At 39.5% G+C, this 25,199-nt stretch overlaps 1 protein-coding gene across 1 annotated transcript in view; it reads right to left on the bottom strand.

Moving 5' to 3' along the window:
- Window positions 1-25,199, bottom strand: part of SPOCK1 (SPARC (osteonectin), cwcv and kazal like domains proteoglycan 1) — a 241,998-nt gene that overhangs the window by 101,730 nt on the left and 115,069 nt on the right. The window contains exon 4 of the mRNA XM_071759083.1: window positions 983-1,097. Within this exon, the coding sequence (XP_071615184.1) occupies window positions 983-1,097 (115 nt within the window). The remainder of the gene's footprint in view (window positions 1-982; window positions 1,098-25,199) is intronic.

The raw sequence follows: 25,199 nt of genomic DNA, 5'->3' as shown, positions 1-25,199 counted from the left end.
TGCCAAAAATGTCCTTAGAAGGTAAGCACTGCACAGAGCAATACTCCTAACAACCTTCCAGGGTTCATTCCATCCTGAAAACTGAAGATTAAACATACTGCCACATGCACATTACACCACTAACTTTGTATTATAAATCAAAGGCAAATTTTTTTTTTAAACTGGATTGGTGTCCTCAGCCAGGCAGTTGTGAGATGAGATGTAGCACTGGTACATGGGAATCAGATCACCCTGAATGTAGTTTGATCCTCAAGACCAGTTTCCTTACTGGCTCTCTTGGTCTTCTGAAATAGTGACACATTCATTTGTTTCTCCAAATCTGTTTATGAATTTCTTCATTCTTGATTATTCATAGCACACATCAACCTGTGCTCAGCAGGTTTGCTTTGTTTATTCATTTCTTCACTCAGTGAAATTTTGTGGCCTAATTTGAACATCTCGGCCAAAGCTTTTAACATATTAACTATTGCATTTGCTCTTAATTCAGCTATTCAACAGTAACATCTGGAGCTTTCTGTAATTATGTGACTCCCCCAGGGAGATGCTCTGCAAAGCTCCAACACTTTTCAGTTCTTTACCAAATTTAAGCAGAGGTTTGATATATTAAGAAAACCAAAACACTTTATCAATCTCTTTCTAATTGCATCTAATTAAGTTATTGGAACTGTAGATGTCTCTGACACAATGTTTTCTATTTATATTATGGGTTTTCAGATTTTAAAATATGCACAGTTACTGGGGGGAGAAAACACACACACATGGTACACCCTGTTCCATCTCATCTTTCTGGCATAGCCCCAGTTCTAAATTACAAAGCTTATGAAATGTTGTTTTGGGAAAAAAAAAAGAAGCAAATTAAACTTTAAAGAAATGTTTTAAAAGTATGTTTATAAATGCTTATTTTGGAGTTTTCTCATATTAATTCTTCTGATTATACTGGATATCTATGAGGACACAAGCCCCTCACCAACAGTTTCCTTACCTGTGCACCAGCTGCTTGCGGCTCACACAGACAGCAGTTTCATAGTCATGAGTGACACACACTTTGTGTGGGCTGCACTTCACCTTCAAACATGGATCTTTGGATGCATCAAGGGCTATAAAAAACCAAACACATTAAAAAAGAAAGTGAGAAAGGCATATACAGTATCTCTTGCTGACGGATGACATATAGTTAGAATGAATGCTCCTATAATAAATGCTATATAAATAGTGTATTCTACTTTGGCACTTTACACTGTTGTTTTCAGGTAGGGTGTTCAGTAAACCTGTTTAAGTAGAAAGACAGATGAAGGTTTTAAAGACTCTGGTTATTGCAGAGAGCTCTGAGTTGAACTTAACATTCACGTTGATATTAGACATGAAACTTGGGGATGAATTTCTGCCATAACAACCTATAAGGTGCTGTTTATTTCATAGAGAAGTTATGGTGGAATAAAATACACTCACAGGTAACAAAATTACTAGTATTTTAGAAGCTGTCTAATATCAAATATTTTGCAATGCATTAATAAAACGAGTTTCACAGATGCTGTATATTAGCTATATTATTTTGTAGAAATTATCTTTATTTTTCCAGATAAGTGTCTCCTGTAAATCAAACACTCGAGTAGGAGGAGCAGTAATAACAATAAAGTAATCCCCAGCTTTAATACAACAACTTAAATCACCAGCAGTGTTGTTGGAAGTGGAATTAGAGAGAATGAAGATTTGCTAGCTAAGAGGGAATATGCCCAAGCTGCCATCCCTGCTGATGCCCCTCAGGGAATGTTCTTCCTCTAAAGACTCTTTATTCTCCTTCTGTCACGACCCAATGTTCACCCTCCTGGTGGTAAAATCTCTGTTTTGGTCTGAGGCTTTGGTTCCCTGGGGAGGGAGCATTCCTGCTTTGTCCTTTTTCTCCAGCAGCTTAACAGGAGTCTAACAGGGACACAGAGCCCAGAAATAAACCTTCAGTTCTTCTCTGTAACAGTGCCCTGTAAGGCAGCAGCCCAGTGGGCCTGGAGGAGTGAAGGGTACTGCTGCTGTACCCTAAAGATGATGCAAAGGGACTTTAAGATCTGCATAGTAATTACCAAAATTGGCATTTCTCCAGGACACAAGGATTAACACACAAGCTCACACACATGCCTTGCTTAGGTGGAAAAAGTACTTGGAGGTGGAAACAGCACAGTGATACCCTGCCAGTACCCTAACAGGAGGCTCCTGAAAAGGTCCCCATTTGGCTTGGGATTGGCCATTTTCCTGAGATGTAACAAACACATGCAGAGAGAAGAAATAAGAGTGTGAGGAGCCCCATCACTTTGACCTCTCCACAAAAATGTCTCCTAACACTTCAGGAAGCAATTAGCACATGGAGGGTTACACTAAATTTTACTAGAACTGCACAGACCTTTCCCCTCTCCTCAAATAAATGAAGATATTCATTAAGCATGTATCAGAAGCTTGATGTGGTAAAATTAGGATTTTTTGGGGGATCATCCTGTTTAACACCCAGAGAGAGTGAGAGGGTCTGAACTCAATGGAGACAGGAGTTGCTCCTTCACAGAGCCAGGAGGATGCTGCTGCTTTAGGCACTGGAGCAGCTCCTGGTCCCCACAGAAACTCAACTGTGGCAGACAGCATTTGTCCTGCCTGCACCTGCCAGATTTCTATATTCCTTAAATGAGGGGTAATCTGGTAATATTTGAAATAAAAACTGAGGAGCAATACAGTGCTGTGCTGGATAGCACTCCTGTTAGAGCACTGATTCCACCTGGGAAAATTGCTTATAAATACCTTTTTGCAATCAAGTCCCATTCAAAAGGCTATCTAGCTAAATTCATTCTCTTACTAAAGGATCAGCAATAAGATTTATCTGCCCAAATGAATTAAAAATATTTTTAAAAAATGGTTACTTGACTACTTAAGAAGAAGTGAATTTACAACCACACACAGAAATTTCACCTTGGATCAAGATTTTAAAAAACACTCTTTTCTGGATATTATTTTGTCATGAATTAAGACTTCCCATTCCTCATCAATATCTTCTCAAATCCCATTTTCTCTCTCCCCTCCTTCCCCACATAATGGGCCACTTCTGGAAATTGGCAACTCCTAGATTTCATTTTTTGGGACTGTAATAAAGCACTTATTGCACATTGTAGTAATAACTGAGTTTCCCACTTTTCCTCAATGATCAGAGAAAGTTTTAAGGCTAAGTATGAGAAGTTTCAGTATGCTATGTACCATTTTTCTTACTATGATGGCAAATCTATTTCCAAAAAACCAGAGCATCCTTCTGCTTTCCTGCAGTGCTGCAGCTGCTCTGTGTTGGTTCACACATCCAGAGCTAGAACTCATACCACATCAACACCCTGGACACTGTGATGAGCAACTGAGCCTCACCAGTGGATCCCTATTTACTGGAATGCCTTTGGTGAAATTAATGGGGTTATCAAGGGACAAAAATGTTAAAAGCTTTTTCTTTTCAAGCTGTTGAAAACTGATAGGGAGGGTGAAGTGAGCAAGGAAGGAGAAAAGACCATCTGCTTCCTCCTCTGTGAAGAACAAGGAATCACCACCCAATGAGTTGCCATTAGGAAAACACCTAAGGTGGTTCTGGGGCCAGGGTCTGTCCCACTGAAAAGACCAAAGTCTGAAAAGGCTCCTCAGGAGTGTTTTGCTGTTGCATTTTGGTGTTCTTTCTAAGTCAGACTAACTGGTACACAAGAAGTAGCCCATCCCCTGCTCTTTCTACTGGCAGAACACAGCGGGTGAGATTTACAGTCTTAATCCTCTTACTTCCCTCTCACTGGAGACCGAGCTTAAGACTGAGGCAGATATTTGACAGGGATTGAAATAACAACCCACAATTTCCTTCCCTATGTGTCTACCTAGATATTCTTAAACTGCAAACCAGAGTCAGATACCCTCCTTCTGCAAAGCCTGTAATAAGTAAGCACCACTTGGAGCATGAAGGGTCATCAGATTATGTTCAGTCAGCGGATGAAATTCAAAGGTCATCCCCACACAAAAAACTTGAACAACCAGAACTTTTGCTGGCTTGCAGCTGGCCTTGCTCTTTCACTGGAGCACATGCACATTGCTTGCTTTTGATGCTGACACATCCTTGATGCAAACTGCTGCATCAACAACATGGAAATTGGCTAAGAGCCCAGGGCTAAGAGTTGCCAATGTTGTTTGGCTGCTGGGGAGCACTCTCTGGCCTTGTGCTCATGGGATTCTATCAGCCAGAGCCTGCCCGAGTGGGGATGTGGGTTTAGCTTTGAAATCCATACTAGTTTGGCATGAATAAGAGAAGCAAGATCTAGGACAACTTGATCTGTATGATGTAATGAAGAGTTTCAATATTTTTAATTTTTTCACAGTAAAATTTAGTCTACCTGAAGAATTATATCCACACTTCAGGAATTCCTTAGTTCTTCTAAGGCAATAAATTCATGCACTTCTGTTCTCAAAGAACATCATGTCATGCATTATTGTTAAAAGAAACACAACTTCAGTTATTTTGTAATTTAAAAACCATATATGGAGAAAGAAAAATATTACTGAATGGTCATCATTTTGCAGCAAAGGAACCAGAAAAGATGTGGTTGGAAATCCTGGTCTTTTATTTCCTTTTAAATTGGGCTTCAGCTTCTCTCTACCTCAGTGCCTTGTGTAAAATCTGAAAAGAGTAATACTAACAAATACTAAGAATGGAAAGAAATAAAGCTTTTCCCAACCCGTGTATCAGACTGTTTCGTTCATGGTAGAACTCATAAAGATCCTTAAGTGGAACATACTTTAGAAATCCTATTTGTTATTCATTACAAACAGTCCCTACATACAGTTCAAACCAGATGAAGGAAGTTTATTAAAAAAGCCTAAAACTGTGGCCTTTGTCAGAAGACAGCAAAAATCCCCAGAACTATTATTTCTTGACCTTTTTTCCCCACTTCAGCAAAATGAATGATCTATCAGAACACAAAAGGTCAAAGTGGGGATTTATATTACTGCAAAGTTTCTCAACATGTTAAATAAGTTTATATGGTTGTTCTACTGCTACGCAACAGAAGCCCTAAGGACAGCTTCTAATAAGAAACAATTTCTGAAATATGCTAATCAAAGACCATGCTTTGTTAATCAGATTTCTATATGACTTGAAGCAGATGCTCATCATCTGCAGCAGAAAAGACCCTTGGGAATAAGATGAAACATAACAACCATATTTGTCACCAGAGTTCTTTTTGTCCTAAAGCACCAAGTATGAAATCTTTGCAAATGAACAGCCAAAAGTACAAATAAATAAAAGTGGCAAGAGGAGTGAGAAAAAAAAAAACCAAAAACACTGACTTTTTCTATCAGCTGGAAAGAAAAACTACAGCCATCCCTTTTCTATATCAAATAGTTGGTACATATTTTCTCAGGTATTTTAGCACAGTAATAATAAAAACACCTTAAGCGTGGCTTTAATATGTGATCATTTTTCCTTTTTTTTTTTTTTTTTTTTTTTTTTTAACTGAGATTGAAGATGAAATTGACCCCGTCAATGAATCTGACCTGACAGTGGCCAAGGACTGGACCAAAATTTTGGGAGGAGATATGTGTCCAGCCAGTACTGGAATTGAAGGACTCACATGAACATAAATCCCTTGCTGAAAACCCACTTTGCTCACCCTGCCTATCTTTGTGTGAGGCCAAGCTTCACAGTTTCCTGTCCTGAGCTTTTCCCATGTTTTTCAAATCCCTGCACACTTGGTCTCCAAGGGGAAGTGTTAATCCCAGGAGACAGCTGGTTCAAACACAGGGAAATATGGCACTGCACATCTCTCAGTATAATAATATGCAGGAGTTTTTACTCCTGGGAAAAATTAGAATTTCTGGCTTCTTATCTTGGTAGCACCAAGATGTTTCTGCTGTTGCCATCTGTTTTCTGGCCAGCTGCCCTGGTACCCTGAGCTCTGAAGTCTCTTCCTGCCAGGTAGAGCTCAAATTACAAAGTGCTTGGGTGGACTGAAGTTTCTGCTTCATTGGCCACAGCATTTTTTCTGGAAAATTGTGCTCTACAGGTCAGCTGACTGCACTGCAAAGGGGAAAGGCTTTCATATGATCCCAGTGATCCAAAACCTTTGCTAGGCAGCATTCATACAAAGTAGAGGGGTAGAATCAGAATTGCTGACATTAAGAGACAAAAGACTTTCATTCCTTTTCTTCAGTCATGCTTTTATGATGCCTAGCAACCTAAATTCCCTCTTAAAACTATAAATCTGTGATTATCTCAGAGGTGCCAGAATAACTGGCAAACCATAAACACCAGGGATTGCATCAGACCATTAACAACCTACTAATGGGGTGCAGACACCTCTTTCCAATACCAAAATAACTGTAAACACCAGTTGCATCCCAAATCCCTTTGCTTCCCAGCCCTACAAATCAGATCAGAAAAACCTTGCTCTTGAATTGTGTAGCCTTCCCTCTCCCCTCCCTCTACCACCCTCCAGAGGCTGGGAGCTTCCAATAGAAATAAATCAGTGTTGGGCTAAGAACACCCAACAACAGTGTTTAAGATGTTTTTCTCTTACATTTCATGTTTTAATATATTACCACTATAAAAGGAGAGTTATGACTCCAGAATTCAGAGAATGGCAGGGCAGGGAGGATTTGCTCTTTAAGATTGTTGCTCTGTATGCTGCAGCCCTGGGTCATTGTGTTAATCACAACAGAGTACATTACATTTATTTTTCACACATTTGACTTTAAAAGGGTGATAACAAATAAATACTTTAAATGTCTTGCAGCAAGGGATGTGTAATCCTGCAGAAACTGTACAACTAGTTCACAGCAAGATTTATGAGCTTGATTCTGGTTTTATGACCATTCGTTTGGGGGAAGAGAGTAATTTCAAACTCATAGCTGTTTAGTGGAGCTGAACCAAACTACACAATCAAAAAGAAATTGCATTATGTAAATACTGGGGGTTTTGTTTCCAAAATTGCCTGACAATAAGTACTATGATCACTCAATGACAAAAATACTTCTGCCTAATGAAATATCAAGAGCAGTTGTTTTTATGCAACCCCCTTGGAACCATTCTGACTATATGAGGAAAGAACATCTGTTGAGAAAAGTATCAGGAGCTGGAAAATGAGACCTGGAGTCTTTGATGCAGACAGCTTAGTGCATATTTTGAGCCAAAAGAGATTGATAATAACACAAAGCTTCTCAATTAAATGATGCATTACATTGTAGGTGTGCACTTCAAGATTATGAAGCAACACCCCACAAGCATGTGGGGACCACAGGGCAAGCCCAGCTCCTGGCCATATCAGGGGTGGGAAAGCTGTGAGGACCAGAGGGGCTGAACCCCTCACCTGGCTTCCTCCCCACCCATGGCCACTCCTGCCAAACTTCAGATCTAAGAGGCCACATCTCAAACATCTCCACTTAAAAGCAAAGTGGGAATCAAAGCAGCTCAGTAGTGACTTGGAGGGATTTCACTAGATAGTTTCATGCAAACCATACAGCAAACGTGTAAGAAGCCACGCAGCCAGTTTAACCAAGTACTAATCAAAACCTCTACACATACTGCCCTTGATTTTTCAAGGAAAAGGGGCATGTTTTCAGCACATGGTGGCTAAAACCAGTTCTGGTTATAACATTTTAGCAGTTCAAAATAAAGAAAATCATAGACTTCCCCACTACATAGTGGGGAACTTTTATTCAGCTTTAAAATACATAATGAATTTACACTAATTTTTTTTTTTTTTTTTCCTTAAGGTGAACGTGGCCATAAATTTTGAACTCCAAAGCACTCAGGTGAACACTGCTCTGCTTCTCTGTGAGAACAGCACCTGTTTTCAGTGCTCCAAAGGTAAACTCCAGTCCACCCATGCACTGAGATGAGACTGTCAGTGGAGCTTAATCCAAGTGCAATGGGACTACCCCATCACCCCTGTATGCCCCAAACACCCAAGTAATATTGTGATTGATTTTCAGGTTTTTGTAGCCATTCAGGAGGTTTCTGTCCCAGTTTTTTTGTTTGTTTGTTTGTTTGTTTGTGGTTTTTTTGTTTGATTTTAAAATTTATTTTATTTACAGGTTGGTAAATACCCACAATGAATTTAAGACTATAGTGTTTACTCTGGAGCTGAATGTAGCCCTCTGGATAAGGAGGAGTAGTTAATAACACTGGTTTAAAAAATGGTATCGAATAACAGATTACAAGCCCCCAACCCCCACACCTTCCTCCCAAGCCCCCATCCCCCTCCCCCAAATTGCAAATAATTACCAATGTTTTTTATTCTTCTTCTACAAATCTTGGCATAAATCATTCTGCTTCATTAGGGAGAAAATTGATATTAGCCCTCCCCCAAATCTAGAGGAGAACATGTCTTCAATTAACAAGCTCAGATATTTAAGTCTCTCTCTTGCATGCTCTTTCTGAATAATTACTCAGAGCAAATCACATCCAGAAATAAATTCAGCTGAAAATTAATTACCATAGGCTTGAATGTTTCAAACATGTATGTGAATTATTTTCAGTAAATGGAATTTCTCAGGGCAGTTAAACAGTAACATCTCAAACTGTCAGCATTTATTTCATCACTGCATGGCATTTTTGCATAGTTTTATTCCAGAGCACCCAAAGATTTGAGTGGCTGAAGATGCTGGTATTGTACATGGAAACATCTATTTTAATTTTTGCAGACACTTTAAAAAATTATTTCTTATAACTGATAATTGTTTCTGACATTGCTGAGGGCCATCCAAGGCAAAAGATTTCTTAGAGGACTCTACAGGTTGACTTTCCAAAGCAAAGGGTAAGAACTAGAGTATTCTAAATATATAAATACACAAATATCTGAGGCATTGAAAATAAGTGCAAGAAAAAAAAAGATAATACTTGTAAGCAGCCTTCAGTGGAAGCACTTGGCTAGCAACTAGTGAAGAGATGTACAAGAACATGGAGAGTCACAGAAGAGGAGGTCCTGGTTTGATTTCTGACAAGGAATCATTAGATTTATATCACAATATACTGCAAATGTATCTCAAATACTTCTCTACACTGGAAAAAAGAAGCTCTTAAATACAGCCTTGGTTTTCAGCTACCACCAGGTGCCCTGTTCACAAACAACTCCCTTGCTTGCAAGGCAAAGGTTCAACCAAGCTGCAGGCAGGGAGCCCTGGCATGGGTTCAATGAAGTGTCTGTCACCTGGCACCAGTGCCACCAAGCTTCCCTGCATCCCAAGCATTCCCACTAGGTGATCCTGTGGTCTGATGTTCCATTCAGGTACTATTCCATCAGCAAGTAGTAAAGAATGAGAACCAAACTGCTGCTTTTACAAACCAGCATTTCAGGATGCATAATTACATTGCTTTTCTACCCCAGCAAGGCAAGCAAGAGAAATTCTGGATACAAATGCTCTGAGAGGCTGACGAGCTTGCTCTGTTTGTCGACAGACTAAATGTCAATGTTGTTACAGCTCCTGCAATTCCCAGCCAGGCACCCTGTCTATCTTTACATACTCATATTTAAATGTTAAACTAGATAAGACATTCAGCCCTGGAAATGAGAAAAACTCTACTTTTCCATTCAGTTCCTTTACTTATTTGCTAGGATAAGCGAAACAGAATTTTGTCCCAGTCATTACCAGCTATAAAATAGAGGAGCTCATTTTATGCTTAATCAATAAGGTACAGCATGGGTGGCATTCTTGGACACCGTGCCAGGGAGGAGCTACTGACACTTGCTGTGGCTGGGAAGGAAATGGGGCAGGAAGGAAAGGTCACCCTAACACTGTCATCTTGTCCTTCATTTATTCATTATTGGTGACTCGGGATCAATGAGTTGCTCTGCCCTTCCCTCTCTTTTTCAGCATTTAAAACAAGGATAGCAATAGTTACCCTGTCTACAAAAATACTCTGAGACTCTCAGAAGGCACCACAGAACACAAGCACAGGGCCCCTCTGAAGGACTCATAATGTAATGAATTTAAAACAGGTAAATTCTGTGGAGGTAAGAGGTGTTCCATTTCCATTGCTGGGAGTCTGATTGTCTCCATGGAAACATGGGCAAAACACTTTATTTTCTACTTCAACGGAGGAAGATTTGTTTCCATATCACATTCCTTTTGGTGTGCAGTGAGCAAAATAAACACAAATATAAGAAAACTTTTCAAAGACCAATTTTGTTCTGAAAAAAGAGAGCTTTCAGTCCTATCACATGGAAGCAGTCCCTGCCAACCTGATACCACAGTGCAGAACCTTGTGAGATGTGCAGCATTCTAGAGTGAGATGAAGTAGAAGAAACACAAATTTGTAACTTCCCAGGTAGAGAATTTATTGTCAAAATAAATCATGAGAATTTTAAAGTTATAGGGATTTTAAACATTAGAGATGGCAAAAGAACATGACCCTACACAATGAGTGCTGCTTCTGCCACACATGGTTTGTACAAAATCCAGAAATCTGTTCAACACAAAACACATCACATGTGTAAATTGGCTGGGGGCTGGTAAGCCTAACAGATTGTAGCTTAATGTAATTTTCATTGCTTTTGAGAGGAATTATCTAAGCAGGAAAAGATAAAACTCCTCCATGGGTATTCGATTAGTCACATAATTGATATCTGGAGGAGGCTTAAAAGGGAAATAAATGGAAGGACAAATGCCTGTCCTGGCTGGTTCTAAAGTATAATAAATATAAACAGAACAAAGAAAATTCCTTCTTCTACCATGACTTTAGAAGACATTACTCTCTTCTAATGTGAAGCAAGTACAGATGAAAATTCATAAACTACAAAATAATTTTGTAAAAATTAACTCCACTCTTCTGGAATTGACCAGCAAATGCTGGAATTTTGCCAAATACAGAAATTTTGAGACTGGGTGTTTCTAAACAGAACAAGATTGGTGACTTTCCTGCATAGATTGAAATAAAAGGGTAAAAGAAGCAGCTAACATCAGAAGTGGAAAAAGCAGATTGTCAAATGGGCTGGGAGACAGAAAGTGGTCAGAAGGAAGAGCATTAGAATTGTAATTTGGAATGGTCTAGTGCCATGATAGCAATGAAAATAGGACAAGAGATACAATACAGGACAATAGAGAACAATACATAGAGAACTAAAAACCAAAAACATTGAGTTATCTCTGCAGGGTTCTTCCTTGGCACAATTCACTTGCTACAGAAGTGTGGAAAGTGATGATCAGCTTGTAACTCATACAGCCTACAAGTCCTCTCTTGGTTTTCAGACCCTGATATTTTAATTTTTAACAATGAAAGATCTACACCTTACAGAGCTGCTGCTAAATCAACAGACTTTGCAGTTGTCTTATTTTAGTTCTCTGGTAAATGCTAAAATTCTAGCCATAATGCATTTCAGACCATTTTCTTGTGTCTTTTGATAAGGAAATGGTGATAATTTTTTAGCAACAAAAAATACTTTTGGAGGGGTTTAAATAGATTCACCGTTTAATTAAAATGCTTTATGTTTCTCAAAAAATTAAACATTGATGAAGATAGCATCTGACAGAGGAAAAATGCTATTTCTCTTGCCAATACTTAGCTAAAAAAATTCTGAAAGAAGATCCTTTATGAAGAATTAAAATTTCAAGAGTTCCTTGTGGATACTTGAGTCGCTGTCTAGAATAAGTAAAATGTTGTTTTGTCCTTTTCCCACAGAGAAAGAGCCAAGGCTGCTTCAGGCAATACAACAGAAATTCTGTAGCTTTGTGCTCAGCATGGCAGCTAAATTCCACTTCTACAACAGAGAAACAACTGTGCATAAGAGAATTGCTTTATTCCAGGAACACTGAGGCAAGAAATGCCTTGAAAAATAGTTAGCTTCCTGAGTTAGGAAGTAACACTGAATTATTCAAGGTTCCTGATGTACATGTTACTTTTTATTAGGACAAAGATAAAAACATAGAGTTCCAATAAAAAGCAACCATGTCTATCTGTAATGTTGATTAATTCAAACACAAAGTAACAACAGAATTGGAAACTGGGTTTTACTCTTTTTCAGGGAGTATATATTATATTTTCCAGAGGTAACTGATCTATCTCTAGAGGTATCTGGAGGCATTGCCCCGAAGTTGAGACACAAATAATGTGAAGAGCAAGAAACGATGTTAATGGTGGTTTGGAGATGGAAGGTGGGAAAGAGGGAGGATATTAGCAGAAGCTACCATGGTAAATCTAACTGAATTAATTTCATTCAGTTTTGATCTCAAAAGATGTAATCATCTTCTGTACCTCCTAATCGCCTTCTGGTTACACTGTGTTACTTGGACTGACACTGAACTGGAAAATGAGTTTAGCTTGATTTTAACATAGTCAGACATTGAAATCCTTTCAGACAAAATGTGTTTGTCTGACATAATGACTGAATTTGCATTTACAATTTGTGCAAGACCATTTTTCCAGCTGATTTCATAGTGCTATCCAGGATAGAGCTGCTGCCAGAAAGCCTAGGTCAAAATTTTCATCTACTCTAAGTCATGTCAGAGCAAAGGCTGCAGATAACCTGAACATGCTGGGTGTGCAGGAGAAAAAAGCTAAGCCAGAGCCTCATGTTCTGTGCTGTCACCCTGCTTCAACACTTTGGATATTGACAAATACTTACTGATAAATATGTGTGAAAACATAATTCTGTTCATAAAGCTTGAGAGTCATTACTGGAAGCAGGGAGTTCATGTTTCAGCTCAGGGTATTTAATTCAGCCCCTTACAGCATCATCCCTTGCTCTGTCATACACAGTACATGTGTGTACTAAAAAAGGGATGACATGAAAAAAAACATGATTAAAAGAAATATCAGCATTTTAATGTATTATTCCATGTCCATCTGGTATAAATGAGCTGTGAGGATATACCACAAGAACTCAGGTTAAACCATGGCACCAGCCTATGTGCTAATGTGCAAGATCTAATGAGGAAATTCCTTTCTCTCTTCCTCACACGGTATCAATTTCATGCCCTGTAGGTCTTTAAATGGCTCACAAATCTTCATGATTTGTTTTCTTCTTTAAAGGAAGGCTACTATATCGAGCCTTTTAATGTGAGCTGAACAGTCAATAGCACTCAAGATATTTATTAGGTGTAATAGGCTCCTTAAACATGGAAGGATCTACATGGGATGTTGCCATTCAAGTGTGTGTAGCCTTTACTAGTGGCTCTCAGCAGCTGCTGAAGGTGGATGGTGGGACACTATTAATATACAGATAGATTTTATTTAAGGGCTTGGCACACACTTGAGACCAGGAGGTGTGAAAGTGCCCCTGCCATGGTTTGAGAAGATCCTTCCTGCTTCCTTTCAGTGGATTGTCACAGGAGCTCCTCCTTGAAGTTTTCTATTAGCTAATGAATTTAGCAGTCTGTCAGGCTGCGGGATGAATTCAGCATCTCCTGCTCCTGATAATTTGGGAATGTGTCTAAATTACATATCACTTAACTACATTTTCAGGTGGATTTCCAGATCACTTGGTTTTAACAATACAGGAGAAGCCAAAGGCCATGGCTGGAAGGGCTTTACTGACCCTTGCTATTTACTTGCAGCCTGACAAAGCAAACTCCCTGAGAGGAAGCTCATCAGCCTCATGACTACAAATATGGGAGGGTGATGGGCATTTTTACTTGCAGTGAACTGTCATGGTTTTACAGTGAAAAAAAAACAACTGCAACTTAATTGTCACTGTGCTGAAAATTCCAAAGTGTCAGAGCTGCAGTGCTGATCCTGTAAAATGTTGTTTTACCCTCAGCTTCCTCTGATGGAACTTGTTGGCAGCCTTAAAAATGCCATAAAAATGTCTCCATCTATGAGCAGCCAGTACCTGTACAGGCAGTACCATGTGCCTGTGCCAGAGAATGTGCACATTGAAAAATTGCCATATTTTTATTGGTAGCTAACTTTTAATGAAGAAAAACTAGGAATTGTTATAGCCCAGTGGTAGCTTTGGTTTCTCTGGGGTCAGGATTTCACTTCCCACTTTTAAATGAGTTTTGTTTAATGATTCCTAAGATAGGACCAAGAGGAAGGTAGGAAAACTCAAGGCTTATCTGAACAGCATCTTTTGTCACTCGAAGGATTAAAATACTTCTACTCTACTGCAAAACACATTTGAGAAAAAAAATGCATAAAGAAAAAAGAAATAAATGGAAATAAAACAACAGTAGACAAACATTCTCACCACCATGGTAAAAATACTAGCATGGTATTACATATTACAGCTCATACTGTGTTCTAGAAGACATAATGGAAGCCAAACATTAGGGACAGTTTGGGTCAATGACCCTCTCTCTGCATGCTGCTATGGTTCCAGTGTCTTTGTCACTCATGCTTGATGGTGCTATCATAAAGAGGAGATGGAGTAGCTAGAATCTTTCATTCTTACCCATTACAGCAGTTCTCATATAATGAATAATTCACATCTACATTATTTGCTTGAATTGCTGAATGCTGGGACTCACAACCAGATAATTAGCTAATAAAGAATAGTGGATTTGTTGCATGCTTCACTTACCAGTTTCTGCAAATTAATGTAAAGATGAAAATGTGCATTCATACAGAACATATACACAAGCAATGTTGGAAGAAGAAATCTTTAAAGCATCACATAACTACTAACATCTATAAAGATAATGCATATAGCTTCAAAAGGTTGTTAAATTTGTCCAGTGCTATGGTCTAACATGTAGATTTGCCTATCTCATTAGACTGCCTGAAATGATCCCACATTTTTCTATATTTGAAATCAGAAATGGAGAAACCTACAGCTGACCACATGGTCTTTCAGAATGGCAGCTTTTGCCCCCCTCCAAGAAGATCAGCTGGAAGCTGTTTCATTAGAGAGATTACACATTTAATTTAGGGTTACATTATTCAACATTTAAAAGCTTCTAGACTCCTTTGAGATGAAGTGTGTCTCTTACCACTGTCCTAGGCCATACCTTGAGAACATGCAAAGCAAAGCACGGGCTCAAATTTAGTGGGCACAGACAGAAAGTCCTTAGGGAACAACTGCTGCCCATTAATGTTATCTCAAGCTGTGCCCACACACCCAGGTCCAGTTGCTTCCCCTCCAGAACCATGAATCTTCCAAATCCAGTGCAGAAAAAACGTAATGTTTGTCATTTTGTTAGAAAGACAGGAGTGCAGCCAGCATTTTGGTAACATTTGAAAGAAGTATTCAAGGCATAATTTGTACATAACAGAAAGGGAGGGAACAGGGCACGAAGCCATCTGTGTTCTGATTGAAACCAACACAGCCTTTAATGGAGTTACACTGGAGATCTGGCATAAGAAGGCTGGCAGGGAAATGAAACAAATGCAGCACAGATAATGAAGCAGAATGTGACTGAACCTCAACCAATGTGATAGCCTGTGAAGACTCTGAAATAAAGATACATGCTCTTGTAGGAATCCCAGCCTCCTGAGGCAAATCTTTAGCAGAGAACACCTACTGGAACAGCCCCCAGGGAATACTTAATGCTACACGAAGAGCAGAAGGCTCCATGTGCATCTTTCAGTAAAAAAAAAATATCAACCTAAAAACATACCAATCAATTATTACCCTTGGCAACCCGTGAGAGAGAAAGAAGCACTAAGAGACAGAAATACCAGAGATCCTTTCTCAAGAGTTGTGTTTCCTACTGGCCCACTGCCCCCACTGGTATCTCTAGCACATACATTAATTTAAAGCTAAGAAAAATGCAACAGAAGTGCTATGGAAGTACTGCAGTGTTTCAGCATGCCAGTATTTTGGGTATTACAGGTTGTAAAAACTAAAGTAATTAACCACATATCTGGAGATCATGTGAACATATCCAGAGATTTCTATTGAACTCAAGTAATAGAATCTTGCACCTACAGAGGAATCAGGATTTTGAAACCATAGGTATAAACCAGCACCAAAAATGTCTTTTTGCTTACTCCTGAATTTGTTCTGAAAATGGATCAAATGCATCAAAACCAGTTGGTAAACTGAATGCACCACTGAAAATCCATGTGATTAAAACCAACAAATTGCCAAAAAATTAGAAGGAAACTAAAAAGAATAAGCTGCATTTACTGATGGGCTGCCCATTACACTATGTATAGAAGAGACACTGATAAAGTAAAAGGGAATGATGCTGGTGCCAACCAGCAGGCAGAACTCCAGTAAGAGAATGTGGTCACCAGCTCTAGGGAAAGGAGCCTGGGCTTGGTCAGGAATTACAAAACTGGATTTGCAGAGCAGGCATCAAAGAGGAGCCATGGGATCATGGGACAAGTTTTAGCTAAAAGCCAGACTGCTACTTTGAGAGCCCCTAAATTCATTATGTTCCTACCTGCAGTCTTGTCAATGAATGCACATTGTATCATCTTGATGTACAGCATAAAGAATGAATTCCCTCATTAATACAAATGGAACTTTTAGTTCCAAGCAATTCAGATTACAAGAGGCTGTAAGAATGTGTGGCTACCCCTGCCCAGTTATGCAGGATATGGACCTAAATGACATTCTTATGTTTTTATTATTTTATTAAACACATTATTATGATTTTATACTTTTCAGTTTTCTAATTTCATGTTTCAAAATTTTGCCCTTCAAATGAAGCATGGCATTTAGGTTTCTTACAATATTCACTAGCTAAAAAATCTGGGAAAACATTGATATGCTGGTCTTATTTTAAGTAATAGCTTGTAAGCAATGTGCTATGGCTGTAGGGTCTTGGTGAAACACACAGATTACACCAACTTCTATATATTCCTCTGTATAACTGAAGCTTATACTTTAAAAAAAAGTTATAATACCAGATATCAAGTTTAAAAGACAGTTATAACATATAAATATGTCCAATTAAAACTTTTATTCAAGGTGGCTGTTTGAAACACCTTCAAGAAATCTCTTACATGGAAAGGTGTTACACAGCTTTCTGTGCAGAGGCTGCTAATGGTGATGGGAACAACCTTTTCTAAAACACACTTTCAAACTTAAGTATTTCTTTCTAACAGCTGAGGCAATCTGAAGTGCTTGGGTTTTATTTCATGTGAGGGAATGCAATCTCTTGATACACTCTGTTCCACATTTCTTTACAGCCTATACAATTCAAACAGACAAAATAGAGAAGTGTAAGATTCTCTATTTGAGACACTATAATGAGAAATGAAAACATTTCTAACACTTAAATCTAACTCACTCACACTTCCATTGGAGTTTAAAAAATTCTAAGATTCTCCAATGATTGACAATTACCAGGTGGGAAATGATGTTTATGTAGAAATGTCAGGACAAATATATGAGGTGGGAAACCACCTCATTTGCCACTGGATTCCCCCATGTTAGGAATCTAAACCCCAGCTACTCCTCTGACTTGTTTTTTGACAGTTCAGTGAATGAGATGAATTGCACCCAGAGTACCTACTTGTATGTTTGGATATGTGAATTACAGGGACTTTCTTAACCTGAGATTTTATACTTTGGTTACCTATCAGAGCTGGTACCTTGTTCTGTTAGATGCAGCCTATCATTGTTAGCACCTCAAGAAGATTTTAAATTTCATTAGTAATCCTTCAAGGACTTATAAAACTGCAGGTGCTGCACTTCAGCCTGTTGGAAAATGGAAGCAAGAAGTTTATCAGTCTTAAGTCAGGAAATACAGACAACAAAAGGCAGAGCTGGGCAGAGAATACCAGCATCTCGGGATGCCAGTTCTGTGCCACTTCCCTGAAATGTCCTTCTCTGTCATGCTGAATTAGCCCCGTTGCATACTGCCCTTTGTATTTGCAGAAGCTGGAAGCTTCTGGGTGCAATTGCACAGAAGAAAGCCCTTGGTCACTGGGTGAGTAGCCTCTCTTGGCTATTTGCAGGACTGGTATCGACAGGATTAAAGAGAGGATTATTTTATTTGTGCTGTAGACAAGCAAAATCCCTGTATATTCCCAGAAATGTGAATAGAGCCCTGAATTTGACACAGTAAATCTTAGAGGAGATGCAGGCTACACTCCTCATCTCAGAGCTCCCTGCTGATCTATTGCAGAGATGTTCAGTGAAGCAATTTCAGAGCCTACTTGGTCTTGCACTGCCAGCCAAGCAATGAATAGGATGGTGCCTGTGAGAGTGCACTGAAGCTTGGGAGGAGAAAAAAGCAGGACCTGAAAATTTCCTGCAGCTGCAAAGTCTGCTGGTTTTTGAATTTCCCACCCCTAAGCAGAACTCAAAAAAGGAGATCACTTAACATCCACACTGCATTCCCTACAAGAAACAAGTGGGGAAAAAAGTATCAGCAGGTGAAAGAATTACAGTAAATATGTAAACTGAAGTTTCTGTGGCATTAATAATTCATAGGAAGGTTTGAATACAAGGAGTTTAACAGACAATAGCTCCAGGAAGTGAGAGAAAGTGGTTTTTAGGTTTTTGAAAACATAAAAAGAAAATTTATGCTCTTGGAAGGATTGTGATTACAAAAGTATTCCATATTGGAGGTGACAAATACACTTCATTAATAAAAGTTGCAAACTTGAGAAAAAATCTTTTCCAGATCTCAGTCTAAAATCAAACTCCAAACTTCCTCCTCCCTCTGCCATGAAATGTTTCTGGTTTTTTTTAAAGGTAACAATCCCTTCAAACTCTGCTACACAGAGAAGTAGGACTCCCAACAACTACTCTTGAAGTCAGATTTTAAGACTGGTGGAAGCATCATCATATCCCCATGCCTGGTAGCAGATTTTATCCCTAAGAACACCTCCTCAATATGAAAATTCATTATTTTTTACTTATTTGAGTTTTAGATAGAAAACCTATATTTCTACAATGCTCTGAATGCCGACAGTGTAAATATTAATTTCTTTTTCCTGTTTTCTTTTTATTTATTCACTTGCTTCACATACGAAGAGCTTTAATGGCCTGAACAGTCCCCTCTGGGAAAACAAATGGCCTAAGAAAAATGCAAAATGATTTCAGTTTGTTATACTAACAGCAACAAAAATTTCATTACTGCTGAAAGAGATTTGTGTCCCTCACAATCCTGGTATCTGTACAAAGTCAAAAGGGCTGTGTTTTACCCTCTATAGAGGAAATCTTTCACACCACAGTGTAAAAGCAGAGTCTACATTCCCACTGGGTGGGTTAAAGAGCTTGTCAAGTCCAGTGTTACAGCAGGGACATCTCCAGGAGCAGAGCACACACGAAAGGCAGATGGAAGCAATTCAAAGGTCACTTTTAAATTTCCAAAGTCCCAAAGCAGAAAGAGTCACATATGTATTTATTTCCCTAGGCATAAGCTAGAAGAGAATTCTACCAGAGCTACCTGATGCATCCATGAAAAATATAGATTTGCATGAGGAAGAGAAGAGTTTTCCTATGGAGGGATTTGTGGCCACCCCAAGTTTCGTGAGTTTTGGGAGATGCTCAGCACTTCTGGCTCTTGTACTGCCTCAGCTCCTGTGCTGAACCTTCCTACAGATTTTTGGAGAAGGCAGCAATAGGGTTTGCCATAAAGGAGATTCATTCTCTCTGTGTAAAGTTCCCTGCTGCTTTATTCAGCTTCTCAGGCTCTGCTCTGCCTCGCTCTCTGCACTGCTCTACAGTTTCATGACATCTCCACAGCAGTTTGTAACAATTGAGTCTGAAGTGAAGCTATTAAGAAAAGACAAAAGCATCTTGCTTCAGAACTCTCTATAAATGAAAAACATTCCTAATTTCATATTGGTATTTCATTTATTTTAGGCTTATGAAGGCTCTTATTTAATCAGACAAATGGCTAATGTATTCCCATTCCCATTAAGCTTCTGATGTCAAATTTTTCTTCAACACTGGGTTAATGGAATTTATTATTTTTTCACAAGTTCCACTGAGGATATTTGGTCTTTATTTGTAAATAAATAGAATAATAACCGAAGAGATAATAATAGTCTGTACAGAGAAAAAGTGTACTATGGTGGTTTTTCTTCAGTATTCTGGATTCTACCAAAGTAAATCTTGAAAGGTCATAATTGAAAGCCACTAACCCCTGACAGGTTTTACACAGATAAAAAGGGCAGGATAATTAATCATTTGCTTTATTAGAGAGATATGATTCTTCACAATGATTAAAAATGACTACAGGAGCTGATAACCCGTTACCTCCTCAGGAAGGCCACTTTGTGAGTGCAAGAGACAATAACTGCAAGTTATGTCAGCAACAGAATACAGATGAACTGCAAGAGAAATGGTAAGGGCAGTATTAGCATCAGAGGAGAAATTATTCAAATACAATGAAAACCACCTTCTGCTAAATTAAAAGAACAGACTAATAGCATCCATGATTAGCTGGAAAGAAAATCTCAATAGAAAGCTAAGGCTTAACTCTTTCCTAATTTTGCCTTTTCAATAGAATCACATTTTTTGTTCCTTAAACAATGGACCCACAGGGCTTACCTCTGGACTATTCTCTGCTTAATTAATGGTACCTTTGGTTTCAAGATACACCCTAGTTTTCTCTTCATTGCCTTCTGCCTTATCTCTATGAACCAGGTAATGCACAGAACCTGAGCAAAATACAAGACAGCTGCTTTGAAACTCTATAAAGAAAAAGCATCTTCAGCTACATCTAAGAATACAAACAAACAAGAAAACCCACACGCAGATAGGATTTTTCTATCTCAAATGAAAACAACAGAATTTTGCTGTGACTTGGTGCTGCCTGTTCTGATGGGTTATGACTGGCATCCTGGGCTCTTAAACATTAAATAATTACTTTTAAGTGATTCTTCTCTTGATGAAACAATAGATAAGACTAAAGAAGCTGCAGGGTTCATCTGGGGGACAAAGAGGCAACACGTGTGTTTAAATTTATGACGATGCTCAACGCCACCCCCAGCTGAATCACAAAGTCTGCCAGAAGCCTGAAAATTTGCTCAAATCAGAACTGTGATGAAGCTCAGCATCTTAACACGGGTAATAATACCCTTACCAAAAAACTCTTCTGGATCTTTCAGAGTAAGGAGAAAAACAACTATTTAGTTTGGAATTGATCTGATTTTTACAGCCTGAAGTTTTCAGAAATCAGGGCACTGTGATTCAGCAGTGATGCTGCACACTGCCTGAGAGACCACACAAGGAGACAAGGAATCAGCTTCTGGCTCAGAGATTTTGTCTTCTCACTGTCTTCCTCTTACACCTGGGGAAGAAACCCAGTAGGAATCTACTTAGGATGTTAATGACAGCAAACTCCTTCAGTTCACATGTTCTGCTGACAGTGACTCATTAGCCTTGTCTGCCCACCCATGCTTTATCTGCTCATAATTTCTTACTAATAATCTTCTACATCAAAGCTTTTGGGTGGCTGTAATACTGTAAAATAATCTAATGAAGTACCATACTTCAAATTACATTTTATCTAACAGCAGGTTCTCGGATGGATAAAATATGGCAGGAAAAATGCCCAAGTGTTAAACCGCTGGAGCTTGCTGTGATGCTCAGGACCCTGGCAATAATGACTCTGAAATATTTAAGCACCCAATTCTTGGCATTTCCTACAAGGGAGTGCAAAGCATGCAGGTGTGGAGGCTGGTGGGCAGTACATACCATAAGTTCAGAGTGTTATGCTTTGATTCAGGGCAGTATGTGAACAGGTAACGACTGAAAAGCCATCTCTCTGATCCTGTTTTTGATCTGTACCCAAAAGCTTTGATGCCTTTGACAAGACAGTGTCATAACAAATGTGAAGAAATCCTGAAAGCCACAGGTCAAAACTGCTCATTCTGTGGGGCCTTTAATGTCAGGTTTAGTAACCTCAAACAGACCTGAAGTGGGAGGGCACGTTGCCACCTCTCCTGCTCTTTGTCTGGCAGCACTCCAGCCCTGCCCAAAGCCAGGCTCTCTGCTGCCTGAGCCCATGTCCAGCTCTGAAGAGCCAGGCAGGCAGGCACAAGGAAAAGGCAGAGATGAAATTAAAGCAGCAATTCTGTTGCCATTGAATTAAAAAGAAAAAGGCCCCATTTGCTGTTTGCTCTGTTAAGAAAGGTGGTAGCAAACACTGCAGAGCTATCTCCCAGCTTGACAGGGCACCATCCACCAAGCAGATTTTTGCCCTACCCTGTATATTGGCTTTCATCAGAGAGGTTGAAGATTAAGGTTGGCATCAACATTTCTTTCTCTCAGGGCAAATGTATAGGCAAGTCTTTTTGGTACAGTGAGGGAAATTTTCTCCCAGGGTGTTTAAGCTAGTTTTCTGGGAGTGAAAAAATACCAGGACACTTTCATTTCCATGTGTGCAAGATTCTCTTCTTCAAACGTGACATTTGTGCACATAAACACAAGCTCCTATACCAGGAAAACAGTAATTCTTTCCTCAGGCTTTTTCAGAACTCAAAACTTCAGCTGCTGTATGGAACAGACAAGAGTGCAATGTGAGCAGTTTTTTCTCCTGCTGACCCCTCCTGACCAGAGCTGCAGAATCCCTACCACAGGAAAGGGATGAAATTAATAATTCCATGAAGTCCCCAAAGGCTTAGTCATCTATGGAGATAGCAAAAATACCTACAGCTATCATAATTAATCACACAAAGGCTTTTAAGGCTTAAATATTTCAAGGCTTAAGCCTGTATTTGGGAAAGATCAGAGGACCTGATGGGAAGCTGTATGCAGCTGTGATGTCTGCCTGTGAGAGTAGCTGTGCATGCTTTGCTTTCTGGTTCACTTGCTCTCTCAACACATGGTGCTTGCTGGCATCCCAAACCACTCTCTGGCATACTGAAAATCCATATGTGCTTTGGTTATAGGAGTTTCTGTTTTCTCTGAAGCATTCCTGCTGGTCCTGTCTGCAGCTCTGGGGCATTTCTCTGGTTCTGGAGGTGGCTTTGAGTTTGCTTTCAAAGGACAACATGGTGCATATAGAAAATTCCTGCCAATTTGCTTATAGCACAATTTTAATACACTTTTTTTCTGAGGCACCTGCCTCAAGCCACTCTGACAAAGGGAACGTTGGGCTAGTTTGTATCATTTAGGAAAAATTTCCTGTTTTCCTATGGTTTTTCCCAGCCATATATTCGATAGACTTGTGCTGACTTAAAACATAAATAAACTGTGTTAGGTGGCTGACTTGTTAAAAGGGTGAAACTGAATCTCACAGAGACAGCAGAACAACAACAAAAAAACCCACAAAAAAAAGGTGTTACTGGGCCTAAAAACTACAAGTGAACCCATTCCCATTAGTCATTCATCAAGAAAAAACCCCAGATGAGCCTTGGTTATTTTGCAGCCAAACGTGTGCTGCAGTCACTCCATCTGTAGCCTGTGTTCTGTACTCCAGTCATTTTCAAGAGACTGGACTGGAAGTGGGGCCCATTAGACATCCAGAGTTTATGAATAACATTCTCTTTGCCTTTTATCTTCTCTGCCTTTCATCTGTGGATATTATGCTGTGATAGATCCTGGTGTACCTTTAGACATAAGGAGTGTTACAGTGGCTTAAAGATAACCCCCAAATAGTTTTAAACCTTACTGATGTGGGGGGTTTTCACCTATTCAGTGAGGTTAATATTGGTAGACAGAGTATTTAAACAAAATAGCTTCTTTTGATGTGCAAATTGGCAGATCAAGGAAATGCAATCACTGAACTAAATCTCTCTGAAAAGCAATGCAGCATGCAGATGCTCATTACAGCACAGTATTGCCACTTGTCTGGCCTCTGAGTAATATTTCTAAAAGGAATAAATACAGCTAATGTGAACAGTTCAGTGACTTGAATGCCTGGAAATGTGTTTGAAGTATTTTAAGCACGAATAAGATAAGCCTTAACTTTAATTTATCTAAACATAACTGAAAGTTGGCAACCTGAGAAACTACTACAGATCATGGTCAAAAACAGTTTATTGTAGCACTGGTTTGCTCTTAGTGGTTTACAAGATATATCCACATGAAAAAACCCAAATCACTCTTTTTTCAACCTGGTTTCTTGGTAAAGAAAGCAGTGACAGTAATTCTGCATTTCTAATGCATTATAAGGGCTCAAAGCTGCCAACAAACATGTAGATATGAAGCAGGGTTAAATTTCTTGGCACACAGCTAGCACAGCCTCATCAAATACTACTGAGAAATTCACCAATAATCGGTGCCAAAGATGACATTTCTTTGTTCACTTATAAAACCTAAGAAGTGTAAAGATGAAAAGCACTGAGAAATTTCAAACAAAAATTACTGTAAATACACCTTTCTACATGCTAACACATGTACAGCACATGATAACCTCTTCCTTGGGTGACTTACACCTTCTTTTGCTCCCCCCATTTTCTGAGCTAGAATAAATTACATACTTGTCCCACTACAAAACCATTTTGAATGTTCATCCTCCACGTTACTGGAGAATGATCTGTTTCTTGTGTGATGCAACAAACCAGCTCCAGAAGGAGGTGATGTTTGATTGTGCCATGTTACCCAAGTACCTACCAACAAAGGACACAGGCTTTGCCCTGCTGAAAGATGATGGAATCATAGAATCACAGAATCCTAGAATTGGCTGGGTTGGAAGGGACCTCAGAGCTCATCAAGTCCAACCCTTGATCCACTCCCGCTGCAGTTCCCAGCCCATGGCACTGAGTGCCACATCCAGGCTCTTTTGAAATATCTCCAGGGATGGAGAATCCACCCCTTCCCTGGGCAGCCCATTCCAATGGCTGATCACCCTCTCCTTAAAGAAATTCTTTCTCATGTCCAACCTAAACCTCCCCTGGCACAACTTGAGACCTCTTGTGCCCTCTTGTCTTGCTGAGAGTTGCCTGGGAAAAGAGCCCAACCCCCCCCTGGCTCCAACCTCCTTTCAGGGAGTTGGAGAGAGTGATGAGGTCTCCCCTGAGCCTCCTCTTCTTCAGGCTGAACAGCCCCAGCTCCCTCAGCCTCTCCTCATGGGATCTGTGCTCAAGTCCCTTCACCAGCCCAGTTGCCTCCTTTGGATCTGCTCTAGGACCTCGATATCCTTCCTGAGCTGAGGGGCCCAGAACTGGACACAGGACTCGAGGTGTGGCCTCACCAGCACTGAGTACAGGGGCAAATGATTGTCTCAATTACTTTAATTGAGTCTCCCTTTTTAATTCATAAAATGTGAGTAGGTGGATTAATGCCATTTCAAGAACAAGAGGGAAAGATACCTCCAACAAAGGGAAGCTACAGTAACTGGCACTTGCAAAAAAGAGTGGCAGTGCTTGATACCTGTTGTGTAACACCAGCAGACACCTGGGTTTGATCACACTGGTGGAT

The sequence above is a fragment of the Heliangelus exortis genome, chromosome 15 (genome assembly GCF_036169615.1).
Source record: "Heliangelus exortis chromosome 15, bHelExo1.hap1, whole genome shotgun sequence".
Classification (NCBI taxonomy): domain Eukaryota; kingdom Metazoa; phylum Chordata; class Aves; order Apodiformes; family Trochilidae; genus Heliangelus; species Heliangelus exortis.
This window is presented reverse-complemented; position numbering and strand designations above follow the sequence as displayed.